This window comes from Nyctereutes procyonoides, unplaced genomic scaffold, assembly GCF_905146905.1.
Source record: "Nyctereutes procyonoides isolate TBG_1078 unplaced genomic scaffold, NYPRO_anot_genome, whole genome shotgun sequence".
NCBI classification, from domain to species: Eukaryota; Metazoa; Chordata; class Mammalia; order Carnivora; family Canidae; genus Nyctereutes; species Nyctereutes procyonoides.
In genome coordinates, this window is record NW_026575126.1 from 60,970,614 (window position 1) to 60,995,962 (window position 25,349).

At 53.7% G+C, this 25,349-nt stretch overlaps 3 protein-coding genes across 3 annotated transcripts; 2 read left to right on the forward strand and 1 right to left on the reverse strand.

Annotated features, from left to right (window-relative positions):
• Positions 1–865: 865 nt before the first annotated feature.
• On the forward strand, positions 866–5,152 carry BCKDK (branched chain keto acid dehydrogenase kinase). Its single transcript, XM_055340344.1, has 12 exons — positions 866–958; positions 1,536–1,917; positions 2,037–2,105; positions 2,197–2,307; positions 2,634–2,681; positions 2,762–2,881; positions 2,964–3,062; positions 3,255–3,328; positions 3,630–3,758; positions 3,848–3,937; positions 4,412–4,570; positions 4,664–5,152. The coding sequence occupies exons 2-12, from the start codon at positions 1,723–1,725 to the stop codon at positions 4,806–4,808; spliced, it is 1,239 nt and encodes a 412-aa protein (XP_055196319.1). The 5' UTR covers positions 866–958; positions 1,536–1,722; the 3' UTR covers positions 4,809–5,152.
• A 2,397-nt stretch (positions 5,153–7,549) lies between these two features.
• KAT8 (lysine acetyltransferase 8) lies at positions 7,550–19,302 on the forward strand. The gene is made up of 11 exons (XM_055340218.1): positions 7,550–8,645; positions 10,005–10,079; positions 10,166–10,341; positions 14,640–14,693; positions 14,794–14,958; positions 15,733–15,822; positions 17,982–18,122; positions 18,220–18,313; positions 18,407–18,557; positions 18,697–18,851; positions 19,131–19,302. The coding sequence occupies exons 1-11, from the start codon at positions 8,435–8,437 to the stop codon at positions 19,193–19,195; spliced, it is 1,377 nt and encodes a 458-aa protein (XP_055196193.1). The 5' UTR covers positions 7,550–8,434; the 3' UTR covers positions 19,196–19,302.
• Positions 19,303–19,374: 72 nt separating this feature from the next.
• On the reverse strand, positions 19,375–23,557 carry PRSS8 (serine protease 8). Its single transcript, XM_055340219.1, has 5 exons — positions 23,208–23,557; positions 21,293–21,455; positions 20,709–20,980; positions 20,455–20,621; positions 19,375–20,327 (listed from the first exon to the last, which is right to left on the reverse strand). Exons 1-5 carry the CDS (start codon positions 23,290–23,292, stop codon positions 20,019–20,021), a joined length of 996 nt encoding a protein of 331 aa, XP_055196194.1. The 5' UTR covers positions 23,293–23,557; the 3' UTR covers positions 19,375–20,018.
• Positions 23,558–25,349: the final 1,792 nt, after the last annotated feature.

Here is a 25,349-nt window from a genome sequence, read left to right on the forward strand (position 1 = left end):
GCCCTCAGATTTTCCAGGCTATCCTCTGTCTTGTCATGCCCTTCCCACTCCAGCTTGGGCACCTGGGCTCCTCCTACTCATTCTGCACCTGTACCAATGTCCCAGATCCTATTTGAGGCTTCCATCATGTGCAGCCTTCTTCAGGATTAATGACGCTAAAACTTTCCTCTGGGGGAGGGAAAAAACACTCACATAGTGTTAATTCCACCTTGGCGCTGTTCTAGGCACTTGACGTACATAAACTCATATATCCACACAACCCCAAGGTTGATACATCCTCATTATACCAACACAGATATTAAAGCATTCAGTTTTTTTTTTTTAAGATTTTATTTATTTATTCATAGAGACACACAGAGAGAGACAGAGGCAGAGAGAGAAGCGGGCTCCAAGCAGGGAGTCCGATGTGGGACTCGATCCTGGGTCTCCAGGATCACGCCCCGGGGCTGCAGGCGGCGCTAAACTGCTGCGCCACTGGGGCTGCCCCATTCAGCAGTTTGTAAGTAAGTTGCCCCGGATAGTAAAAGGCTGAAGTGGGATTTGAACCAGCAGTCTCATTTGCCACAAATCAGTCAAAAAATGGAAGGATGGGACCACAGGGAAGGGAACCAGGTAGGGTTTGGTCTGTGTGCTTTACATCGAAGGGTCTTTCCGCCCTCTCCCATTTCTTTCCCAGGAAGCCCATTTTATAAAGCAGCAGACAGAGACCCAGGGAGACCACAGATAACTCCGAAAGAATTGTAAAAGGAGCTGTGGAATTCACTTGGGGGTCCAGGAGCCTCGAGAGGAGTAGCTGGGATGGTCTGGCTCCGAACTACAACTCCCAGGAGGCACCGGGCCCCCAAAGCCCACATGACGTCACGGCGGCAGAGGGCGCAGGCGGCTCGGCTAGCCCGGCCGGTCGACTGTTGGGCTGTTCCGCTCGGACCTCGGGCCCGGCCCTGGCCCTGGCCCCGCGGTAAGTGGAACAACCCGCGCAGACCCTGCCTGCGGAGGCTCGGCGGCGCGTGCTCGTAGCCGCCGCTATTGAGCGGGACCGCGGCGTGCGCGTGGACCGGGGTGGCATCTACCATACAGGGGGGATTCGGGCCGAACCAAGTGACCCTGCGGAGGGGGAGCCCAGACGGCGACTCCAGGGCTGCCGCTTCGGTACAGCCGGTCCCCGGGGGCACGAAGCTGTGTGCCTTGCACGCGCGGGCCACGCTTGTGGGCGGCCCGAGCCTGAAGGCACTGAATAGGGGTCAGCCCCGCCCCCTGAACGAGGGTGCCCCGGACCACAGGGAGCGTGGGTGGTGTTTTCCGACTGGACGGGTCTGAGGATCCCCTCCCCTCCAGGCACCGGGTAGAGCCTCAAGTTGAAGAGTAGCCTGGGCAAACGAGGTTGTGCAGGCTCGGCCTGTATGTGTTTGGGGAGGTGGTTGGATGGGTGGGTAGAGATTACCCAGGTCTGATGGTACCCATGTCCACGTGGAGAGATGGTGCGGATTGTCTGGATTCAGACCCTTACAACTCCCCCTTCCCCGTCCACCCCGCAGATGGGAGCTGCTCCCTGGGGGCTGAGCTTGTCAGCATCCTTGACCTGCCGTCACTCCTGAAGTCGGAGAAGAGCCCCTGCCCATCCACATAGCCCCTTGCTCCGTTTTGGGGTCGCCTCCGTCTATCCGATCCTCTGCCCTAGCGGCTGCCCAGTCTAACAAAGAAACAAAGGAACAGGGCAGGAAGATGATACTGGCGTCTGTGTTGGGGAGCGGTCCCCGGAGCGGACCTCCACTCCGGCCCTTGCTGGGGCCTGCACTCTCTCTCCGGGCCCGCTCCACGTCAGCCACCGACACGCACCACGTGGAGATGGCGCGGGAGCGCTCCAAGACTGTCACCTCCTTTTACAACCAGTCGGCCATCGATGTGGCAGCGGAAAAGGTGCGCAGCTGGCCAGGGGCCAGTCTGGGCTGGAGTGGGTGTCCAGGGAAGGGGTGGAGCTAATGTGGTGGAGGCGGGGTGTTGCAGATACAGTGCTCAAAGCCCATCTGCCCCTCCAGCCCTCAGTCCGCCTCACTCCGACCATGATGCTCTATTCAGGCCGCTCTCAGGATGGCAGCCACCTTCTGGTAAGATTCCAGCCCCCTATTTGTGTCTTGGTTCCTGGGGCTCTGGTGCAGCCACTGAGGCCCTGTCCCTGACTTCCCTCCTTTTTCCTAGAAAAGTGCCCGGTACTTGCAGCAAGAGTTGCCAGTGAGGATCGCTCACCGAATCAAGGGTTTCCGTAGCCTTCCTTTTATCATTGGCTGCAACCCCACCATACTGCATGTGGTAAGGTGGCTTCAGGAGGTGTGGGGTTCTGGGTTTTTCTAGACAGGACTGTAGATCAATGTCCCCACTGCCCAAGGGGCACATTGGGAGATGGGACTTGGGTGGCAGAAACTTGCCTGCCATAAGGTTTCAGGGCCACAGAGGGCTCAGACCCAAGCCTTCAGAGGCTAAGGCTGCATATTTATCGAGGCTTAAAAGGCCATGATGAGGGTTTAAACCAAGTGAGTTGGGGTGGCTGGCAATCTCTATGGGTAAGCTTGGTGGGTGGCTGTTCTCTATACAGTGCCCACAGCATCCCTGTGAATTCCCACACCTCTTTCTTGCAGCACGAGTTGTACATCCGTGCCTTCCAGAAGCTGACAGACTTCCCTCCGGTGAGGGCTGGGCCAGGGCAGGGTGAGGGGCTGAGAGGTCAGGACTGGAACGTCCATGCTCATGACTCTGTGGCCTGTAGATCAAGGACCAGGCAGACGAGGCCCAGTACTGCCAGCTGGTGCGACAGCTGCTGGACGATCACAAGGATGTGGTGACCCTCTTAGCTGAGGGCCTACGTGAGAGCCGGAAGCACATACAGGTCAGGGGCAGCACAGTGGGCACCCAGGCCTACGGGGGGACTTGGGAAAGGCATGGCATTTCTGAGGCTCCACTCTTCACAGGATGAGAAGCTTGTCCGCTTCTTCTTGGACAAAACACTGACTTCGAGGCTTGGGATCCGCATGTTGGCCACACATCATCTGGCGCTGCATGAGGACAAGGTGGGCTGCTGGGATCTGAGATCTACTAGGTGGGGCAGAAGGGACTGACCCAGGGTCCCCCTTGGACTGAGGACTGGACCAAGGGCCTGGGGAGAGGCCTGGGCTGCTTCAGAGGTCCAGAGATTACAAGCATTTGGTGGCTGAGGTGTGGGTCGAGGTGCTGCTTAATCCCAACTTTCTTTCTCCTGCTAGCCCGACTTTGTTGGCATCATCTGCACTCGCTTGTCACCAAAGAAGATTATTGAAAAGTGGGTGGACTTTGCCAGGTGAGGCGAGAACAGCTAAGGGGGTGGATATCTTTGGCTGGGAAGGCTTGGGCCTGAGCCCTTGCCTATGGCAGGGGTTCTCCAACGTGGCACTCTTAACATTTTGGGTCAGATCATTCTTAGGGGCTACCCTGTGCTTGTTAGGGTCTTTAGAAGAATCCCTGGCTTCTATTCAATGCAACTCCCAGTTGTGGCAAGGAAAAATATCTCTAGAAATTGCCAAGTTTCTCTGGGCATAGTTGGGGCAGCATCACCTTCATCTGAGACTAGTCTAGGTTTGAACCTTTGCTCCTATCCACAGACGCCTATGTGAGCACAAGTATGGCAATGCCCCCCGTGTCCGCATCAACGGACATGTGGCCGCCCGCTTCCCCTTCATTCCTATGCCACTGGACTACATCCTGCCTGAACTCCTCAAGAATGCTATGAGGTGGGCTGGCTGAATATGTTGGAAGGGGGCAGACAGGAACTGGGATGAGGCTGGGGTACCACCACCTACTGGTCTTTCCTCCTGCATAGAGCCACGATGGAGAGTCACCTAGACACTCCCTACAATGTTCCAGATGTGGTCATCACCATAGCCAACAATGATATCGATCTCGTCATCAGGTTTGCCCTGAGTGGGAGTTAGGCTGGGATACGTGGGAGTTCCAGGCACTGTCTCTGACTTCCTGCATGACCTTGAGCCAGTACCTGCCCTACTCTGAGACTTGGTCCCTGGTGGTTCTAAGAATGCCATGAGCTGGATGTGAGTGGATCTGGGGCCAGCTGCAGGTCCCAGAGCGCTATCCTTGTCAGCAACCGAGGGACCTGGAGTGGGGAGTTAGGGTAACTAGTCCACAATGTTGAGTTGACAATAAGTGTAAAATCCCATGAGAATGTAAAAGCAGCCAGTGAGTGGCCCAGGTAGAAAAGTGAGGATGGAAGGATGTTACTTATAAAAAAACAAGGCCCAAGGGTCTAGGTAGATCACATTCCATCTTTGGGTGGAAGGGGCGGGAAGGCAGACCTAGCACTATTTGGGAAGTAGTGAGGCCCCCCCACCGTAGCTGAGCCAAGCCCATGTTATTAACAACTTGCCAGGATTTCAGACCGAGGCGGGGGAATTGCTCACAAAGACCTGGATCGGGTTATGGACTACCACTTCACTACAGCTGAGGCCAGCACTCAGGACCCCCGGATCAGCCCCCTTTTTGGCCACCTGGACATGCACAGTGGCGGCCAGTCGGGGCCCATGCATGGGTGAGGCCCCACCTGGCCAGGGTGGAGGGCTGGGGGGATGCTCAGGAGGCTTAAGCCTCTGAAGCCTCTCTCCTCTTCCTCTGCCCATCCCAGCTTTGGCTTCGGGCTGCCCACCTCACGGGCCTACGCAGAGTACCTCGGCGGTTCTCTCCACCTGCAATCCTTGCAGGGCATTGGCACAGATGTCTACTTGAGGCTCCGTCACATCGATGGTCGAGAGGAAAGCTTCCGCATCTGACCCCATAGCCCTTGGCCCACTTGCCTGTCTAGCCTGGGCTCCACACCCTGCCAGGACCTTCTGGGCAAGGCAGGATGCCACCCTGCTCCACATGCTGCTGCATCTTGGGTCTTAGGGCCCCAAATAGATGGAATTACATGGAGCCCGGTGCCACCCCTCCTCTACAGAGGTCCCCTGCTTCCCTGCCTCCAGGCCTTGGAGGAGAGGAAGTGGGGGCCCCTGAGGCCTCCAGCACCAGCTCCGTTATTCTTGTTCCTGGGGAACCCCACCTTGACCTGCTGTTTGTTATTAAAGTTCACATTTTGAATGCCCTTTTGGGCCCCATGTGTGGGGAGGGCAGGTGAGCTTTTGTTTCCACCCTGTTTTGGTTCCGTGGGCCCTTGGGTTTAAGTAGCTTATGTCCCAGTCTCCAACTGTCCAGACAGTCTGGTAGGCCAGGTATAGAATTGCCTCCAAATCTCTTCATTTAACAAATGTTTCTGGGTCCCAGGCAGTATCAACAGCCCAAGTTGGCACAGCTTCCAGGCCTCAGTTCTGACCCTCCCTTCCTGGCAGTCACAGGTTCTGGAGGTGAAGGTTACCAGACTGGGCAATCTCCTGAGCCACCTGATTCCTGAGCTTGAGTAAGATTAAAAATACTGCCTGCCAGCTGTGCTTGCTTCTGCCAAGGAAAAGGAACACATAAGATTATACCCTGGCAGGCCCTGGGGGACAGTGGGGCCCTGGTAGGGAGGGCAGAAGGAAAGGGCTCCAGACAGCAGGTGGGGACCCAAGGGAGGGGAAGAAAGGCCTGAAATTCTGCTTGGTGGGACTGGTGATGAGGTGGCGGATTGAGGAGAGACAGGAATTGTATCTGGAGGTCAGATGCCACGTGGCGGAAACCACAGTGACCAGGATGAAAATCCTGCTGGCTGCAGCCCAGGGGGTAAGGCTGGAGTACAGCCAGGAAGCATGGGATTTAACCCGTAGGCAGCAGGAATCCATGGACAGATTTTCAGCTAGGAAGGGATGTTTACAGTTGGATTTCCTAGAAGCAGACACTGAAAGGAGGTTTATGTCTATGTGATTTGTTGAAAAAAGGCTCCAGTTAGGAAGTAGGGGGAAGCAGGAAAGGGAAGGGCAGGAGGCTAAACAAGGATGTCATCTCAGGCAAAAGTTCAGAGTTTGCTAGTAAGTTCTGCCTTAGAGTTGGAGGCAAGAGAGCTATGTTCCACAGTCATGGATGAACTCTGCTTGACAATGGTTTGTTAATGTCTGTGTTGGGAAGCAGGGGTGGGTAGGTACTTAAGCTTCCAAACTGAAAACTTCCCTTTGCAGCCTTTTTAAATATTATTATTTAATGATTTTATTTATTTGAGAGAGAGGAGGAGGGGGAGAGGGAGAAGGAGAGAAAGAATCCTAAGCAGACTCTGCGCTGTGCTCTGAGCAGAGCCCAACACAGGGCTCAGTCTCACATCCCTGAGATCATGACCTGAGGCAAAATCGGGAATGGATGGACATTTAGACAACTGAGCCACCCAGGCACCCCTACCCCCTTTTCAATTTTGGGGGGGGGGCAAAACAGCTCTATTAGCCCAAAGGATAGTTTGACAAAAAGCATCTGGCTTTTGAAAGCACATCAAAGGTAATGTAGATCTGAAGAAGCAACAAAAAGATTTCAGAGGGTCTGGGTAAAGCATCTACACAGCTCTAGAAGGAACAGGGAGATTTGCACATTAGAAGGAGGATTAGAGGGAGAACTGTGAGGAGGTTGGTGTAGTAACCTGGATCAGGGATTTATGAAGCCTAGGCTAATCCTCAACTAGCAAGGACAGCCTCCCTGTAACAAGATGTTGGGTGAAGTCAAAAGTGAGGCACCAGAACCCTGGGTGGAGGAAATAACAGTCTTGAAGATAGGGGATGGGATAAGGAGTGAGAGAAAGCATTACAATTCTTTTTTAAAATGATTTAATTATTTATTTTAGAGGGTGGGGAGAGGGAGAGGGAGAGACTGTCTTAGGCAGACACTATGCTGAACATAGCCCTGTGCAGGGCTCCATCTCACAACCCTGAGATCATGACCTGAGCTAAAACCGAGTCCAGTGCTTAACCGACTGTGCTACCCAGGCGCCCCAAGGATTACAATTTTAATTCTTTCTTGCCTGACTTCTTCCAATTCTTATCCAGCCAGACACTTGGCATTCACTGCCCACCTCCAATTCTTTCTAATTTCCCCCAAAGCCAAATTACCAGCACTTCGCACTGCCATCACCTCATCCCCCACCCCAACAAACTCCTCTTTTTCCTTTTTTTTTAAAAAAGATTTATTTATGATAGACATAGAGAGAGGCAGAGACACAGAGGAGGGAGAAGCAGGCTCCATGCCGGGAGCCTGACGTGGGACTCAATCCTGGGTCTCCAGGACCACACCCTGGGCCAAAGGCAGGCGCTAAACCGCTGAGCCACCCAGGGATCCCACTCCTTTATTTCTTGATCTGGAGCCTGGACCCCATCCTTAGGCTTTGAGCATTCCACCTCCTTAGAATTGCTTTTAATCCCAGTAACCATTTTTTGTTGTTGTTTGTTTTTTTAAGATTTTTATTCATGAGAGACACAGAGAGAGACATAGACCTATGCAGAGGGAGAAGCAGGCTTCCTGCGGGGAGCCCAGTGGGGGATCACAACCTGAGCTCTAGGCAGATGCTCAACTACTGAGCCACCCAGGCGTCCCTCCAATAACCAATCTATAAGTCAAAAGAAGATTCAGAGAATGGCCAAAAAGAATGTTTATTAAGCGCCAACCCTTTTTGGCACTGTGCAACACGCTTGTCGTATATACACACGAGATAGGTAAATATATGGCTTGCCCTTTATATAGTTATATGGATCATATAGTTACTATAGTTTAACCTTTACCACGCTGAGAACGGACGCCCTTGTACAATTTACCCAAAGCAGGGTCCGTATGCGGGATTCCTCAGTCACTAAGCCCAAGACGCTCTCTAGTATGTCCATCCACTGCCTTTGACTAGTTTGTTTAGGGGACGTTTGCGGGGGGGGGGGGGCTGGTTTCCTTAGGAAGGTTTTATTCTAGGAGAGCAATTTACTGGCGATCCCAAAACACAGCCGTCCTGTTTCCCTCACCTTGAACAAGCAAGGCAATTTCTTCAATCTTTATAAAAGGGGTGATCTGGCCTAGGATGGCGGAATGAGCGGCGCAGAGGTGCGTGTTAAGCGCAGGCTCAAGGCCCTAAGGCCCGGCCGCCAGGGAGGCCGCTCTGGCCCATCCCGGTGCCGGTAAAGCGGGGGCAGAGCCTCGGGTAACTGACATATCTTGGCTTCCTCAGGCACCAGGCCCTTTAAGAAGATCGAGCTGAGTCATCACATCAGGAAAGTCTTTCTCCTCTTTCCACGCAGGGTTCAACCTTATTTCCGTACGGAAAGAGAATTAAAAAAAAAATTCCAGGGCAATTCGCACAGAAAGGTCAAACTCGTCCCGGGGCCGCTGGAAGGCCGCACCGACCAATGAGCTCCTGCCACGTCACAGACCTCGCCCTCGAGCCGGCAGCGGTCTCTGCCACGCGTCCCTGACCCGGAACTAAAAGACCTGCGCGGCGCGGGATTCTGGCGTCACCTGCAGTACAGCTATGGCGGCACAGGGAGCAGCTGCGGCGGTTGCGGCGGCGACTTCAGGGGTCGCGGGGGAGGGCGATCCCGGGCCCGGGGAGAATGTGGCGGTCGAGGGGACCGCCCCGTCCCCGGGCCGAGTCTCTCCTCCGACCCCGGCGCGCGGCGAGCCGGAAGTCACCGTGGAGATCGGAGAAACGTACCTGTGCCGACGCCCGGACAGCACCTGGCGTGAGGGCGGGGCCCACGGCCAGGGGGTGGGACCTGAGGGGGGCGGGGTCTAAGGGCGGGTTCTCCGAGGGGCTGGGCGTCATGAGGGCGGGGCTTGAGGGTAGAACGCAGAGTTTCGGCCTCTCGGGGACACCACCTCCGAGTGAGGACAGCAACCAAGTTCCTTTAGTGCTGTGTAGAGCTCCCAACCCACTTGCTTGTCCAGCCGGAGGCTCCCCTGCCTTTGCAAACAAAACCGTGGTTTCTTGCTGGTGTCTGTCGTGTCTGCGACTTCCTCTTCCAGCCCTCTACTGCAACCGCCAGCGGGAAGGCCCTCCGGAAACACAGAAACGAGCTTCCCTTTCCCTTCCCTCCCGTTCAACATAAGCCGCAAATTCCTTAGAATGGCGTGCCTCTTTGCGACCTCTCTGGTTTCTGCCCGCCCCCCCATACCCCGCAAAGGCCATTGCCAGACCAGACCACATGGTGCCCCCTGAAGACCATATGCCTTATACGCCGGTGCCCGCTGCTTTGAATGCCCCTGTCCCCCTTTCTCCCGCCTCGCCTCGCCCCGCCCCGCCCCGGCCGGCCAGCTCCTACTCCTCCTTTTAACATACCATAGCTCCTGTGATGTCATTATGGGCTCCCTCCAGGCAGAATGAGTCGTTCCTTTCTGTATGTGCCTGCAACATTTTCTTCATACCTCAGTCAGCCACAGTGTATATGACATGATGTCATTGTCTGTCTGCGTCTTCTATCAAAGTGCGAACTTGGGAGGGCAGGAACCCTTGTGATTCACTGCTGTGCCCTCTCTGCCCAGCAATAACGAGCATAGGGCCGGACACACAGTGGGTGCCTTACTCATCTGGTGAATGGGCTGCTGCTTGTCAGGCACCATGCTAAAAACTTAAAGCTTTAGAGTCATTAACTCACCCTCCGAGGTAGCACTATTATCTCTGTTTTGTAGGCAAAGAAACCGAGGCTCAACCAGAATACTTTGCAGTTAAATAAAAGAAGTGAGGAGCTAGGATAATGTATAAACCCAGAGCCAGCCCTCATGACTCCTGAACAAATGAATAGATGAGTATAAAACAAGCATTGAATTTGGAGCCAGACTTAAACTCAGTTAAATATCAGCTTCTTATTCCTTTCCAAATATGTGAATGTGGGTAAGCCTCTGATTTTCGTCTGCAAAGTAAGAATAACAGCTCCAACTTGGCCCACTTTGCAGGCAGCGATTGATGAAATGGCAGATGAAGCCATGTGATGTTCACTTATATGTGGCCCTGGAATCTGGAAACCGCTCTTCCATGTCAGGGATCCTTTTTGTTCCAGTCCTGCCTGCCTTCCTGATGATCCTAGCCTTTTTTTCTTTCACAGATTCTGCTGAAGTGATTCAGTCTCGAGTGAATGATCAGGAAGGCCGAGAGGAATTCTATGTACACTACGTGGGCTGTGAGTGACTTGCGGGTATCCGGGCCTGGGTGGGGGGTGGGGGGTGGGAGGTGAAAGGGCACCCCCCTCATGGCCCATCCTCACAGTTAACCGGCGACTGGACGAATGGGTAGACAAGAACCGGCTGGCGCTGACCAAGACAGTAAAAGATGCCGTGCAGAAGAACTCGGAGAAGTACCTGAGTGAGCTGGCTGAGCAGCCTGAGCGCAAGATCACTCGCAACCAAAAGCGCAAGCATGATGAGATCAACCATGTGCAGAAGGTCCGGGCCCCCTCCCCTTCTCCAAGGCCCCAGGAGGCTCAGCTCTGCCTCTGCCAACTCCCTTGGGTCCCAGGGCCAAAATCAAAGCAGCTCCCATTTCTTTCTTTCCCTCTTTTTAAAGACTTAATTTATGAGAGAGAGAATGAGTGGGGGGAGGAGCAGAGGGAGAGAGAGAGAGAAGACTCCCCACTGAGCAGGAAGCCCAACTCAGGGCTTGATCTCAGGACGCTGGGATCATAACCTGAGCTGAAGGCAGTCACTTAGCTGACTGAGCCACCCAGGCGCTTGGCAACTCCCATTTCTTAAGCTCCCACAGGGTATCAGGGACTTTACCTGTGTTTTATCAGATACTCTTCACAGAGAAGAAAAGTGAGGCTCAGAGAGGGCGAATACTTGGCTACAGTCTCACCCAGGCACAGCTGGGACTGGAACTTAGACGTCTGCACCAGTAGCCCCCTTTTTCTTCTATTTGCTGTGCCACCTTAGACAAAGAATTGAAATCCAGAAAGAAGGAAGAGAATGAATGATATTGGGCACTTGCTTCTGCTAAACACCTTGCTAAGCCATGCACATACATAAGCTCATCATATTCTTCCTAACAAGTCAATGCCACAGGGATAATGGTTTCTTTCTGTAGATGAGGAAGCAGGATTGGAGAGGTTAGGTAACATGCTCAAGGTTACACAGCTAGTAAAAGGGTGGGTTGGAATTAGAATAATAATGGCAAATATTTATTGGCTTGCGAGCCAAAGTTATAGGCTAAGTATTTGAATACATGATCTCACTGAAGTTTCACAGCAACCTTGTGAGGTAAGCATCATCATTACCTCCAGTTTATAGGGGAAGAACAGAGGTTTAAGAACCCAGTCAGGAATTAGATTCTCCAACTGGATTGTCCTACTTTGGCCCTTAACCATTACTTTGCCACATCCTAGAAACTTGGGCCACTTGTTCCAAAACCTAGAAGGATTCTTCTTGATCCAAAACCTGGATTCTTTTCCCCAATCCATGTTGGTCCTAGGGGTTATGTCCTCCCAACTCTGAGCCTCAGTTTCTTGATTTGTAAAATGGGGAGTGTAAACAAGCCCAGGGTTTATTGAATTCTCAAGGCACTTAGACATTCATTAGTTTCATCCTTCTGAGTGCTCATTGTGTGCTTTGGGGCAGTGTTTTTCCAACTGTGGGGCACAACCAAATTAGTTCAGTGGACTCCAACAGGCTTTGAAATTTAGAAATGAAAGAAAGAGGGGTGCCTGGCTGGCTCTTTTGTTGGAACATGCAACTCTTGATTCCATGGACATGAGTTCTAGCCCCATGTTGGGTGGAGAGATTACTTTAAAAGATATATATGTACATGTATATATACACATATATATGGTGCCTGGATGGGTTGGTCAGTTAAGTGATCTCAGCTCAGGTCTTGAGTTCAAGCCCCATTTTGGGCTCCACACTGGGTGTGCAGCCTACTAAAAAGAAAAGAGAAAGAAAGAAAGGCTAAGATAGGAAATATCAGAGTACATTGTAGTTTATTAAAGGTAAGTGTTGTTTTTGAGAAGCTTTTATTTCACATACAAATACACGTAATGTGTATATACAAACACGTCAACTGGTTTACAGGGCTTCCTACTGTGGGTTGTGATTAAAAAAGAAAGAAAGAAAGAAAGAAATACCCTGAGCTAGAAAGACCCCTCGAAGTCTAAGGCAGCACTGTCCAATTGGCCTTCCTGTGATAAGTGGAAATCCATTTGTACTGTCTGATGGAGTAGCCCCACTAACCATATGTGGTGCCTGAGTACTTGAAATGTGTCTAGGGTGGTTAAAAGTTAAATTTGTGTTAAACTTAATGAATTCATTTAATTTTTTTTTTTTTATTTACGATAGTCACAGAGAGAGAGAGAGAGAGAGAGAGAGAGAGAGAGGCAGAGACACAGGCAGAGGGAGAAGCAGGCTCCATGCACCGGGAGCCTGATGTGGGATTCGATCCCGGGTCTCCAGGATCGCGCCCTGGGCCAAAGGCAGGCGCCAAACCGCTGCGCTACCCAGGGATCCCAACTTAATGAATTCAAATAGCCACATATGGCTGGGTCTCAGTTTCTCTCAGTTCCTCAACCAGGTTGCACTGGCAAATCTCAAAATGTACCTCAAAGCTGGTAGTCAGCAGGGTGGATGACAGTGGCCTGGTGGTGATAAAAGCAAAGGAAGGACAATCTGCGAGTTAATAATCAGCAAGGTTCATCAGAGCCTAATTAATGTTTGATTCTAAATAAATTGCAGCATTTAAGGAAAGTAGTGTTTTTGTAGTTCTTTAACTCATTTGCAGAAGAGGATTGGCTTTTGTGAGAGTTGGGAAGTGGGTTTTTAAAGAGGCATATGAGGAGGAAAATCTTTCTTCCCTCATCTTTGCTAGGGTGAGACTGGGAGTTGGACCAACCAGGGGCCTGTGCTCCGCGGTGCTGTGCTCAGCGGTGCTGGTTACCAGTTCTGTAACCTCACCTCTCTGTGCCTCAGTTTCCTCTTTGTGCAGTGTGGAGAATGAGCACTCTTGTCTCAGGCTCTTTGTGAGGACTAAAGGAAATAATGCCTGTGGAGTGTTTGGCACTTGGAATAAATGGCAGCTAGCTAGTCCCCAAGGGCAAGTGACCTCTGTGCCTGTTTACTTCTCCTCTGTAAACTAGAAATAAGAAGGCTACATCTCAGGGTGGCTGAAAGGTTATGTGTGACCATACAGGCAAAGTGCTTGGTGGAAGGGGGTCTGGGTAAAATGCTGGGTCCTTTCTCCCTTCTTAACCGCAGGGCAAGGCTGCTGTCTGCTCTGGTATAGTTCAGAGACCTTGGGTCCCCTCTCTATTATCAGGCTGTGGTTGCTCCTACAGAGTCTGGCTTAGGAACAGGTTGTGCTGTGAGTGACATGACTTTACCCGCTTTCTAAGGACTTAGAAAATCAGGGGAAGCAAATGCGAGGAGGCAGAGGGGATCATGGTTAGCCACCGCTGCTTGGGAAGGAGAGGGTGTATTCTGTGTCAGAAGAGTTCAGTCAGGCCTCCCGAAGGAGGGAAGGGGGGGCGGGGGCAGGGCATGAGGCCTTGAAGGACAGGAAAGAGCACAGTTAGACACCGTGGCTCACAAAACTGCCTCATCCCACCCTCCCCTGGCTCACACTCTGTTCGAGGTTGAGGATGCAGTTTTTATTGGCAGCCGGAGAGGGAACTGCATGTTCAACGTGGAAAAGCCACAAAAAGAGGGGTGTGGAAAGTGTAGACATGAAGGGACTGCGACCAGAGGCTGGGACTCTGCAGAGGCTTAGTTCATTATCCGGACTTTTTTTTTTTTTTTTAATTTATTTATGATAATCACAGAGAGAGAGAGAGAGAGAAAGAGGCAGAGACACAGGCAGAGGGAGAAGCAGGCTCCATGCACCGGGAGCCTGATGTGGGATTCGATCCCGGGTCTCCAGGATCGCCCCCTGGGCCAAAGGCAGGTGCTAAACCACTGCGCCACCCAGGGATCCCCATTATCTGGACTTGAGATGGTGGTGGTGACTATTTGGAGTTGGACAGAAGAGAGTTCCAGAGAGGGACTGATAGCAGAGACATCAAGAAGGTAGAATCAACAGACCCTGGCCCTTACTTGAGTGCCGGGTTGGGAAGAGGAGGAGTCTTAAGAGCAGACCTGCAATCGGTCTTGGGAAGTTGGACTGGGGGTGACACACCCAGTGAGACGGCGACCCCAGGGGGATGAATAGGTTTGTGGGGGTACAGATTGAGTTCCTTTCTGGACACCTAGAGCCTGGGATACCTGTGGAGGGAACGTCGGGGAGCAGGCCCAGGAGCAGGCGGATCCCTGGATCTGGTGCTCGGGAAAGAGATCCAATCACGCTGGGGAGTCCAGCACCAGTTCCTGCTTTGGGGACAAAAGATCCAGTCTATTATTCATGTGTCTCATGGCAATTTTGGCAGAGCTGGATTGATCCTTTTGTATAGCCGAAGCTTTTACCAGCCCAAGGACTGGAACCAGGCCTTCTGATCCCGCCCTGTTCATCTAGCAAAAGGTTCACACATGGGCATCAGGGATGCAGGGGTGTGAGAGTGGATGGGAAGGTAGGAGAGGAGCCTGGCCTGGCCAGCTTCAAAACCAGGTAAAACAAGTTAGCTGTTCCTGTGGTTCCACTGCCAATTGGGTGCTGAGGCCTGGAAGACAGGAGGGAAGCACTGGGTTCGGGCACGGGGGGTACGGGGGTTGGGGAGATAGCTCAACTGCCACTTCTCTTCACCTCTGTTCATGGCTCTGTCCTTGCCCAGACCTATGCCGAGATGGACCCCACCACTGCAGCCTTGGAGAAGGAGCATGAGGCGGTAAGCTGGGGCAGGGCTCTGACTGTGGGCAGCCCCTCGCCGGCTCTCCTGGGCCCTGGGCTGAGCCAGCTGCCGTCCTCTGCTCCTGCCCTGTCCGCAGATCACCAAGGTGAAGTATGTGGACAAGATCCACATCGGGAACTACGAAATCGACGCCTGGTACTTCTCCCCATTCCCCGAGGACTATGGGAAACAGCCCAAGCTGTGGCTCTGCGAGTACTGCCTGAAGTATATGAAATTTGAGAAGAGCTACCGCTTCCACTTGGTGAGCCGGTGCTGGCCCAGCCTGGCGAGAGAGGCGGGTGTGGAGGCTGAGGGGCTGAGGCTGCAATGATAGTGGGGAAAGACAGGTCCAGAGGAGCCGGGTCTGAGGAAATGCTAGAGACCCGGGTGCAAGGCCTGGCCTGGCCTTTGCCAGGTTGACCTTGGCTAGCCTGCTGCCTTTGCGCAGGCCTCAGTTTCCTCCTCTGTGGAATGGGGACAATAATTCCTACCCTTCCCGCCTCCTCAGGTCAAGCCCAACACTACATGTTTATCAAGGCCAGCCCAGTGCCAGATTCCTCAGTGCAAAAGAGGAAACAAGCACAGCCCCTGAGCAGTGGGGACTGGAAGGTGTGGACAGATGGGAGGCATTGGCAGGGGTGGGACGGGGCTGGGATGCCGGGGGCTCGCAGCACTAGTGTGGTAGGCTGTGTCCCCAAGGGGTGACCTGAGGCCAGCCTTTGCGGTGTAGGCATTGCCATTGTCATGGATCAGAGCCCTCCAGAGCCAGGCTGACCTGAACTTGATACCATCCAGCCGTGTGCTACTCAAGCCAGTTACTTAGCCTCTCTGTGCCTCAGTTTCTTCATCTGTAAAATAGGCTCTGTATCCTCAGGTAGCTGGGAGGGTTGCTTGATGTAGGTAAGGCATGGAGCCCAGGGTCTGTAGATTGGGAAAGAGCAGTGGAGACCTGTTGCAAGCCACGCAGGGTGGGATGGGGACACCTAGCAGAAAACCTCAACGTCTCCAGCCTTTATTTCCCCATCCCCACCCCCAGGGCCAGTGTCAGTGGCGGCAGCCTCCAGGGAAGGAGATCTATCGCAAGAGTAACATTTCTGTGTATGAGGTAGACGGCAAAGACCACAAGGTGAGTTAGGTGGCCGAAGTGCTGTGGGGAGATGGGGAGAAGCTCTAGCACCTCCTGAACGATCCTCCTTGTCACTAAAGGGTAGAGGCCAGTCTTAGGACACCCCCCACCCCCGCCCCAGGGAAAAGCCTGTGGGATCATGTTTAGCCTGGCACTTGGCCTGTGGTTGGTGCATGGTAAACATATGGGCCTGTGGTACCAGCCTTGGGGACTAGGTTTCTGTTCTGTCCCTGAAGACTTTTCTCCTGATGGGCTAACTTACTAGTTTTGGACGGTTCTGGCACCCAGGGTAGAAATTGTCACGCCTGAGGCTGCTTCTAGAAGTGCTTTCTCTTTCTGCCTGAAGGAAAGGTTTCTTTCCTGGGAGGGGACTGCTTTGTGTGAGACTCTGCCTGAGAGCTGTGTGGCAGGACTTCCATGGGGCAGGGTGGGGCATCTGGGGCCTGCATTGCTGCCACGGAGCACCTGGCCTTGCCTGGTCAGTCTGGGAAGGCCTCACCAGATCTCCTTGTTTCCCATGGAAAGGCAGTAGAGGGTAAGGCAGAGAGGGCAGGATTCTGAGTGGCTCCTGCTTCAAATTGTGCTGTCATTTACTAGCTGACCTCGGACAGGTTACTTAACACTGTTTGTTCCTGTTTCCTCATCTGTAAGATAGGAGTCATGATAATGTTTACCTAATAGGACTGTTGGTGGCACAAATGAGACAGCTATGTCAAGTACTTAACACTGTGTCTGACATCAAGTAGGTGCTTAGTAAACATGGGCCTTTGTTATTATTGGTGACCTCCTTCGGTCCAGTTCAGTCAGCCTTGAGTTAAATAGCTCAAGGAGAATATTTGCTCTTAGCCTGGAGTGGGTCCCCTGCTTTGCCTTTCTGAGCATGAACTGGGGGAGTGGCAGAAAGGGTTCCAGCAGGAGGTGTGGGTGTTCTTTCTAGCTCTGCAACGTTGTCCCTCTGCACGTTGAAGCCTCAGCCAAGTACTTCCCCTTTCCAGAACCCTCAGTTCCCTCCGAGTAAAATGGGCTAGCAATGCTGGACTTGATCATCGTTGGGTCACATAAGAGTGGATGCGAAAGATGTCATAAGCCAGAGGGCCTCAGGGTCTTCTTGTCCCTCCTGCTGTTGGTCTCTAGCCTGGGTGAGTGTCTGGGCCTATAGGAAGGCTGCTGAAGTGCAGCAGAGGAGTACAGCCAAGTGGGGAAACAGCTCATCCTTTGTGATCAGGTTTTTTAAAGCTCATCCATTCAGCAAACATTTACCAAGCACCAAGCTTCATGCGTAGCCTTGTACTAGGTGTTGGAGATGCAGCTGTGAACAAAACATAACTCCTATACCAGTTTGAATCTGGTCCTAGTAGTCCCCAGCCATGGGACTTTAGACCAGCCACTTATCTCCTCTGAGCCTATTTCCTGATCTGAAACATAAGAGTTAATGTCCCTGAAGATTGAACTCCTATTTAGCACTCAGAAGTGATTGTGACACTTGGCTGGCTCAGTCGGTGGAGCATGGCTCAGCGGTGACTCTTCATTTCAGAGTTGTGAGTTGCAGCCCTTTGTGGGGTGTAGAGATTACTTCAAAATAAAATCTTTAAAAAAAGAGAGTGAGAGAGCTTTTTCTGTCCATGGGTCCTGTCCCCATGCTATAATTAAAAAAACAAAACCAAAAACCTTTGGGGCACCTGTTAGCTCAGTTGAGTGCCTGACTCTTGATTTGGCTCAGGTCATGATCTCGGGGTAATGAAATCAAGCCCTACATCGGGCTCTGCCCTCGGTGTAGAGTCAGCTTGGGCTTCTCCCTCCCTCTTGCTCTGCCACAACCCCCCATCACTCACACACTCTCTCTTAAAAACAAAGAAACAAACAACAACAACAAAAAAAACCCACCTTTTTGCACTAGAAAAAAAAGCCGTGGTCACTGTTTAATCCAGCTCTCTGGTTTTTAGCTTCCTTGTCCATCAGATAATGACTATAAGAGTCCTTTCAATTCTGAATACTCCTGTTCTGGGAAGGCGCCCACTTTTCACCGGCCCAGCACCAGCTGCCCTCTGGAGCCTGGCATTTGCAGAGCAGGATGGCAGCCATTGCCAGGCCTCAGTGAAGCTAGGTGGGGGTAGTTATACCCGCTCCCTGAGGCTGCTTCCACCTTCCCCACTGCTCAGATTTACTGTCAGAACCTGTGTCTACTGGCCAAGCTCTTCCTGGACCACAAGACGTTGTACTTCGATGTGGAGCCCTTCGTCTTTTACATCCTGACTGAGGTGGACAGGCAGGGAGCCCACATCGTTGGCTACTTCTCCAAGGTGCTGGGTTGGGAAGGCCAGGCTGAGGGTGGGTGGGGACTACGGACTACAGGAGGGGCTGAGCCTCCCCAGAGGTCCTGACCACACACCCCTGTAGGAGAAGGAGTCTCCAGATGGGAACAATGTGGCCTGCATCCTGACCCTGCCTCCATACCAGCGGCGCGGCTATGGAAAATTTCTCATTGCCTTCAGTGAGTGGTTCCCGGCCTGTAGAGGGAGGGGTACTGCAGGGTGGGTGCCAAGGGGGGCTGGGCCTGCAGAATCCTCCTTTCTATCACTGCCAGGCTATGAGCTCTCCAAGCTCGAGAGCACAGTCGGCTCCCCGGAGAAGCCGCTGTCTGACCTGGGCAAGCTCAGCTACCGCAGCTACTGGTCTTGGGTCCTGCTGGAGATTCTGCGAGATTTCCGGGGCACACTGTCCATCAAGGACCTGAGGTGAGGGTCTTGGGACCCTTTGAGAGGGAAAGACTCTTCTAAGACTGGCCATGATCCTGGGTCCTTGTCCCTTTTTGCTGTCCCAGTTAGAGCCCTCAAGAGAACTCTCCTCAGCATCTTCTCTTGTCCCTCTCTGCAGCCAGATGACCAGCATCACCCAGAATGACATCATCAGCACCCTGCAGTCCCTCAACATGGTCAAGTACTGGAAGGGCCAGCATGTGATCTGTGTCACACCCAAGCTGGTAGAAGAACACCTCAAAAGTGCCCAGTATAAAAAACCACCCATCACAGGTAAGTGGGGGGCTGCCCAGGGTGTGTGTGGTGGTGGTGGTGGGGGGTGTTGAGATCTATTGGGAGCCAAGGCTACCTTTTTGCTGTTACATGATCCCAAACCTGTCTGACCAGCTCCCCAGGAAGGACAGATGGAAGCCTGAGGCAGGCTACTCATTCCCAGGCTTCCCTGCCCCCTCCCCAGGACTCAGTATGTCCTTGTTCTCACCTAGAGGTGAAACCTGGCCTGGGCCCAGAGGCCCAGCCCCACCTCTCACGCCTCCCCCCCCCCCCCCGCAGTGGACTCTGTCTGTCTCAAGTGGGCACCCCCCAAGCACAAGCAAGTCAAACTCTCCAAGAAGTGAGCAGCCTGTGTGCCCCCGCTGCCGGACCTGTGCCTCCTTGCCCCCTTGCCTGTAAATATGTACAGACCTATTTCGTCATTTTTTTAATAAAGTGAGTTCTGCCAGTGGTTCTGGACTTTGGAGGTGAGAGGGAGAGGCCAAGAGCTGACATTCTTCGTGGCGGGTCACACACACAGCAGTTGTGCTCAAAAACATTTTACTCCTGCTTGTTCCTTCTAGTCCTCACCCCAGATCCAAGCCCAAGCCCAGTTCCGGTGGGGGCTCAGTCCTCCGGAGTCTAGGAATCGAGGTTCAAGAAGGGCATGGCAGCCGATAGGGCAAGATTGGGGCCTTTTCTGTGCTTGCAAACTTGCTGCCCAGAGGCAGCCCCAGCTCAGAAGATAGGAAGAGGGTGAAGTGATGGGGCTTATCAGGCAGGACTGGTGGGGCGCTGGGGCCAGCCTTTCAGCAGCAATTAGCCTAGTCTTCTGGAAACAAACCAGGGAGCCAGGGCTCATTTTCATAGTTAAGGGTCCTCAGGGGCTCCATAGAAGCCCAACCGGCAGGCTTGTGGACAGCAGGTGGAGGTGGCCAGAGGTTCTAGCCAATGCCACAGGTAGTGAGCCTCCCGACTGTGGATTGTAGTCCCAAAGAACCAACCCAGAAGAGGGGGCTCAAAGGTCAGGATGTACTCCCACAGGTCCTGGGAGGAAGGAGTGAATCAAGCCGGTCCCTAGGCCCAAAAGATGTCAGGGAAGGGCCAGGTCCATTCCCAAGGCAGGCATCTGTCCTTGGGTGCAGTGTGGAAGTCCTGGAAGCAGGGTCAGCTCCTTAGATGACTAGCTTAGCAGAGGAGGCTGAGGGTCAGGCCTAGTGGCAGCAGAAGGATGAGCCCCAGTAAGCTCTGGGCTGGGGCAGAGCTGAAGGCCTGATGGTAGACACAGAGATTGCCATCGGGCTGGGACTCCTGGATTTGGGGCACCACACGAGGCTGGAGCTCTGTCACTTGATGGTGAATCCAGGAGGCATAGCTGGAGGTCAGAGTGTACACGCCAGGCCTGTTGGGGGCCCCACAGGCATCGCCCCAGCTCACAATGCCTGCCAGGTACCACAGGCCTGCCACAGGGCAAGAGAGCGGGCCCCCAGAGTCACCCTGAAGAGAAGAGCCGTACAGTAACTATCAGGATGCGGCCCCAGGCCTCCAGTCAGCCACACCAGCCCCATTAGGCCCTCATCTCCCCCCGAGATGCACTTGTCTCACTGGACCCCCCTGCATTTACCTGGCAGGCATCCTTGCCCCCTCTCACATAGCCAGCACACACCATGTCCTGCTGGATAAAGTGGGGCTCCTCAGGCTTAGCGTTGATGTTGTACAGGCAGTTACAGGTCTCACGGCTGATCAGCGGCACCTCGAGTTGCTGTAGTTGCCGGGGGGCCAGGAGGCTCACTGGAGGAGCAAAAGATGCTTGCCTGGGGCCTTCTGCCCTGAGTTAGGCACCACCCCCATGACTCTGGACATCAGTGCCCACCTCACCTGAGGGCGCCACGTGGCCCCATCCGGTGACGGTACATTGGAGACCATTGGGGAATGAAGCGTTGGCTGCAGGGAGGCAGATGGGCCTGATGTAGCGGGAGAAGGTGACCGGGCTACTGAGTTGGAGGAGTGCGATGTCACCCTGGGAGCCCTCCTGCTGGTAGCTGGTGTGGGAAATGACCTGTGCCACGGTGCGGACCTCAGCCTCAGGGGTATAGGAGTCCAGCTGGTGGGCACCCAGCTTTACCTCATAGTCTTCCTTCAGGTGCTCCCTGCAGGTGGAGGGGCCAAGGCTGGGACCCAGGAGACCTCTCCCACTTCCCTAATCCTGCATTGCCCTGTTCCACCCAACCCCAGTCTGTCTGGTCCCAGGCAAATGGCCTTTCAGGTCACAGACCACAGTTTTATCCTGTGACCTGTGACCTCTGGCCTTCACTCCTCACTGATCCTTTCAGACTGAATCATTGATATCCCTAGATCCCACCCAAGGACCCCAACCTCTGGGCTAGACTGATCCCTAACTTGGACCTCGGCCCACTTTCGACTCCCCGCCCCACGCCCCTCGCCCACCACCCAGCTGGTACCTTGGGAAGCAGTGAGCAGCTGAGAGCACCCACTGCTCAGAAACGAGAGAACCGCCGCACACGTGGACGCCATCATAGGTGATGCTGACCTGCCAGGGCCACTGGCCAGCGGCTGCACTGCTGCCGCCTGTGATTCGTGCTTGGGAGGCCACACCGCAGAAGGCTGTCCAGGGAGGAAGGTCAGGAGGTCAGGTCCTCTTGGGGCCCCTGTACCTCCTGGGGCCTCAGGCCTGCCACTTCCTAACAATCTGGTTTGGAGTCTGGGAAGTGAGTTCCCAGGAGCCAGCCATCCGTTTGTCCTCATCCCACTGCTCAGCGGGCATGGTTAGTTCTGCCCCCCCCTACCGAGCTCATTACCTAACTTGGGTTTCTTCAGCTTCCTTTCTTTCAGGCCCTCCACTCAGGCCACTGAGTGCCTTCCACTCAGTCCACTCCTTACACATCAGAAGATCTTTATAAACCACAAATCTGATCAGGTCAAACCTCAGCTTAAATCCTTTCTGGGCTCACATGGTCCTTAACATACATTCCAGACCTTCCATGACAGGACCATCTGCTCCAGCCATCCCTGGACACTTCCTGTCACACACATAGGGCCACACACTTGTTTGCCTCTAGACCTCTGCTCAGCCAGGCTACTCTGCCGAGCATCCTCCATCCCTCTTTCCTCATCCTACTCCGCTCAGCAAACCTATTTGCCTATGGAGGTGATTCAAATGCCAGCCTCTCCTTAACCTGCCCTGACCCTGCTGGCTGAGTTGGACAATGGCAGGACCGCCCAGAGCCCCCATGCTCCCCCCACCCCCAACTGCCCTATCATACCGCTATTGTGCTGGTGTCTGTGACTGCTTCATCTGCACTAATCTGGGTAAGTCCCTGGTGACAGGGACTGGAGCACAGGGCTGGGCACACGATGGAGTCGTGGATATGTGTCGAACAAACAACAGGACTCCCACACTGAACATCTGATTTCCAGGACGGCCTCACCCCCACAGAGGCCTCCCCTCTGTTTGGAGCAGGACCCAACAGCCCTTCACAAAGTCAACCCCCCCCCCCCAGCAGAGAAAACTGCCCAGCCAAGCTCCTCCTTCGCTCCTCATAATAATGACAATAGCTACTATTTAGTGACGGTCCGGCAGTGCCAGGCTGCGGGAGGGCTTTCACTTCCTTTATCTCCAGGAGTCCTCCCTGGGCCCCAGGAGACAAACATAACTGACTTCATTTTTGAGGGGAGGGGACTGGCCAAGAATACACAGCCAGTGGTTTGCGGTGAAGTGGGGACTGAAAACAGGACTCAGAGTCGAGTGGTGTGCCTTGCAAGGAAGGAAACCCCTGGTTTGTTTTCCTCAAAAGATGTACCTTTGGAGTCAGACCAGGGTTTAAAATCCCAGCTATGCCTCTTACTGGCTGTGTACTCTTGGGTAAGTCACTTCTCTGCATCGGAGTTTCTTTCTCCATAGAATGAGGGCTGTAACTTCCATCTCACAGAACTACTGGGAGGATTTACATAAAGCAGTAAGGGTAAGGAAGAGGGCCCTATGGAGAGAGGCTCAGGCACTCATGAAACATTCCATTGGAATCTGAACCCACGTCCCCTTCCTTCCCCCTCCCCCACACAAGCCTCACCTTCATCCCCTCAGCTCCAGGAGGGAGAGAAAGAGGGAAGGGTAAACAGGAAAGACCCTGAGAAAAAGTTCCCAGATCCCTTAGCACCTGCCACTTCTCCAGAGGCTGTCCCACCCCGCCCTGGGAGGCCAATGCCGAAGGGAGAGGGAGAGGCCCAGAGCTAAGGAGCTGAAGCTGGGGGTTCTTGAGTCCAGGGTAAGGGGTGTGCCCAAAAAAGGGTTATACCCCCAGCCTATGTGTATCACCCCTCCCTTGAGCCCCACACTGTCTGACCACCGCACATACTCACCAAGTCCGGACCGGAATAATCCAAGCAAAAGCAGAATGGCCACAGCCTCCAGCCACCCAGGCCCCAGACCTGCCCTGTGGGCCATGGCCCAGGACCAGGGCCCCCGGGGAGACACCAGGCAGCCAAGGGAAGGTACCTAGGGCTGGTTTCAACGGCAAGTTCCTGGTATTGGGCCCAGAGGGAAGAGATCCTGGAATCCGCGCTGGGAAGGGAGAAGAGATGTCCAAGACAAGATTTGAAGGCAGAGGTAAGGCGCAAAGGGAGACGCTGGGGTCTCCGCAGCCGTAAGGACACGTCTACAACTCGGCCTAACTACGCGGAGACCTTCCAGAATGTGGATCCTTGGAGAAAGGCACCTACCTGCCTGCCCCTCCCCTGGCCCCGCCCTCCACACTTAGCTCCACCAGGTTTTCTGGATTACATGGTCCTAAGTCCTCCCAGATCCCCAGGCTGTGTGTGTGTGTGTGTGTGTGTGTGTGTGTGTGTGTGTGTGTGCCCTCCAGGCGGAACTGGAAATCCTTGATAGCTAGGCTCCCTAGAATGTGACCCAAGTGGCATCTGGCCCAGGTCTTTCAGGTCTCCCAGACCAGTTATGTCCCCCAGGGCCTGGCCCAGCCTTTCTTGTCCTGGGGCCGCTGTGCTCCTCCTTCCTGCTCTCCCTCAGCCTGGTCTCTGAGCCCAGGACCCCTGTCTTTTCAGGCCCTCCTGTAGAGACTGCAGCATCATCTGTGTGCAGTGTGACTGGCCATGCTGATCATCTCACAAATATTTCCTCAGTGCCTACTATGTTCCAGGCACAGGAGACAAAGCAGACACCATCTCTGCCTTCACTGAGCTCACAGTGAAATAGGGGTGACAGCTGCGAATCAAATCATCACACAGGAATTCTAGAATAATTTCAGGCTAGGCATGGGGGCTCTGGAGGCCTGATCACGGGAGATTGACATCGGCCGGCATTGAGAAGGGCTCCCAGAGAAGGTGCTATAAGGACAGAGGCCCAAGAGGCGATGGGAAGTGGCAAAGGTAGTCGAAGGATGGTCCGGGAAAGCGTTCCCGGGTGGAGGTTGCAGCGGGAAGGAGGCACAGGCTCAGGGGAAGAAGGAAGGCCCAGTGGCCCAGCTAGGGGACAGGTTTGTCCTCAGGTTTGCACCTGGGCATGTATGTTGGCTTCAAGCCTCAGAAGAGAGCCCCACTCCCCCACCTACTTTCCCTAAGACTGGGACCTCATAGCCAAAATTTTAGGGCCCCAGAGGGTAGGGAACTCCTGGAGTGGAGTGGGAATGGGTCTAAGCTGGGGAGGAGGGGATGACATTGGACACTGTGGTGGGTTTGGGTCGAGGGTGGGTGTTTATTTATTTAACTTTTTAAAAGATTTTATTTATTCACAAGACACACACACACACACACACACACACAGAGAGAGAGACAGAGAGAGGCAGAGACACAGGCAGAGGGAGAAGCAGGCTCCATGCAGGAAGCCCGACGTGGGACTCGATCCCGGGTCTCCAGGATCATGCCCTGGACTGAAGGCGGCGCTAAACCGCCGAGCCACCCAGGCTACCCGAGGGTGGGTGTTTAAATGTTTGTGGGGGATGGCATCCAGGTACTGGACACAGGTGGGCTATCCTCTTGGGGCTCTGGCAGCCAATGACAACCTTGGCCCTTAAAGAACCTCTGCCATCTCCTCTATCTCCCAAGAACTTCTTCCCTCCTCTCCCGTATCCTCTGCGCACCCCACCTAGAGATGGTGACTCTGGCCCCAAAGGTGACCCCTCTGCCACCTTCATCTGTGGCTTGGACCCCAAGCACTGCCCCCTTCCTGGGTCTCCATTTGCTCTTTTCCTGTACTCAAACATAATCTCTTCTGTGACCCTTTCTTAATCCCCAGCCAGGGATCCCTGGGTGGCGCAGCGGTTTGGCGCCTGCCTTTGGCCCAGGGCGCGATCCTGGAGACCCGGGATCGAGTCCCACGTCGGGCTCCCGGTGCATGGAGCCTGCTTCTCCCTCTGCCTGTGTCTCTGCCTCTCTCTCTCTCTCTCTCTGTGACTATCGTAAATAAATAAATAAAAAACCTTTAAAAAAAAAAAAATCCCCAGCCAGGGACACATATGTGTTCCCTGGACACAGAGCACTACTTCATGG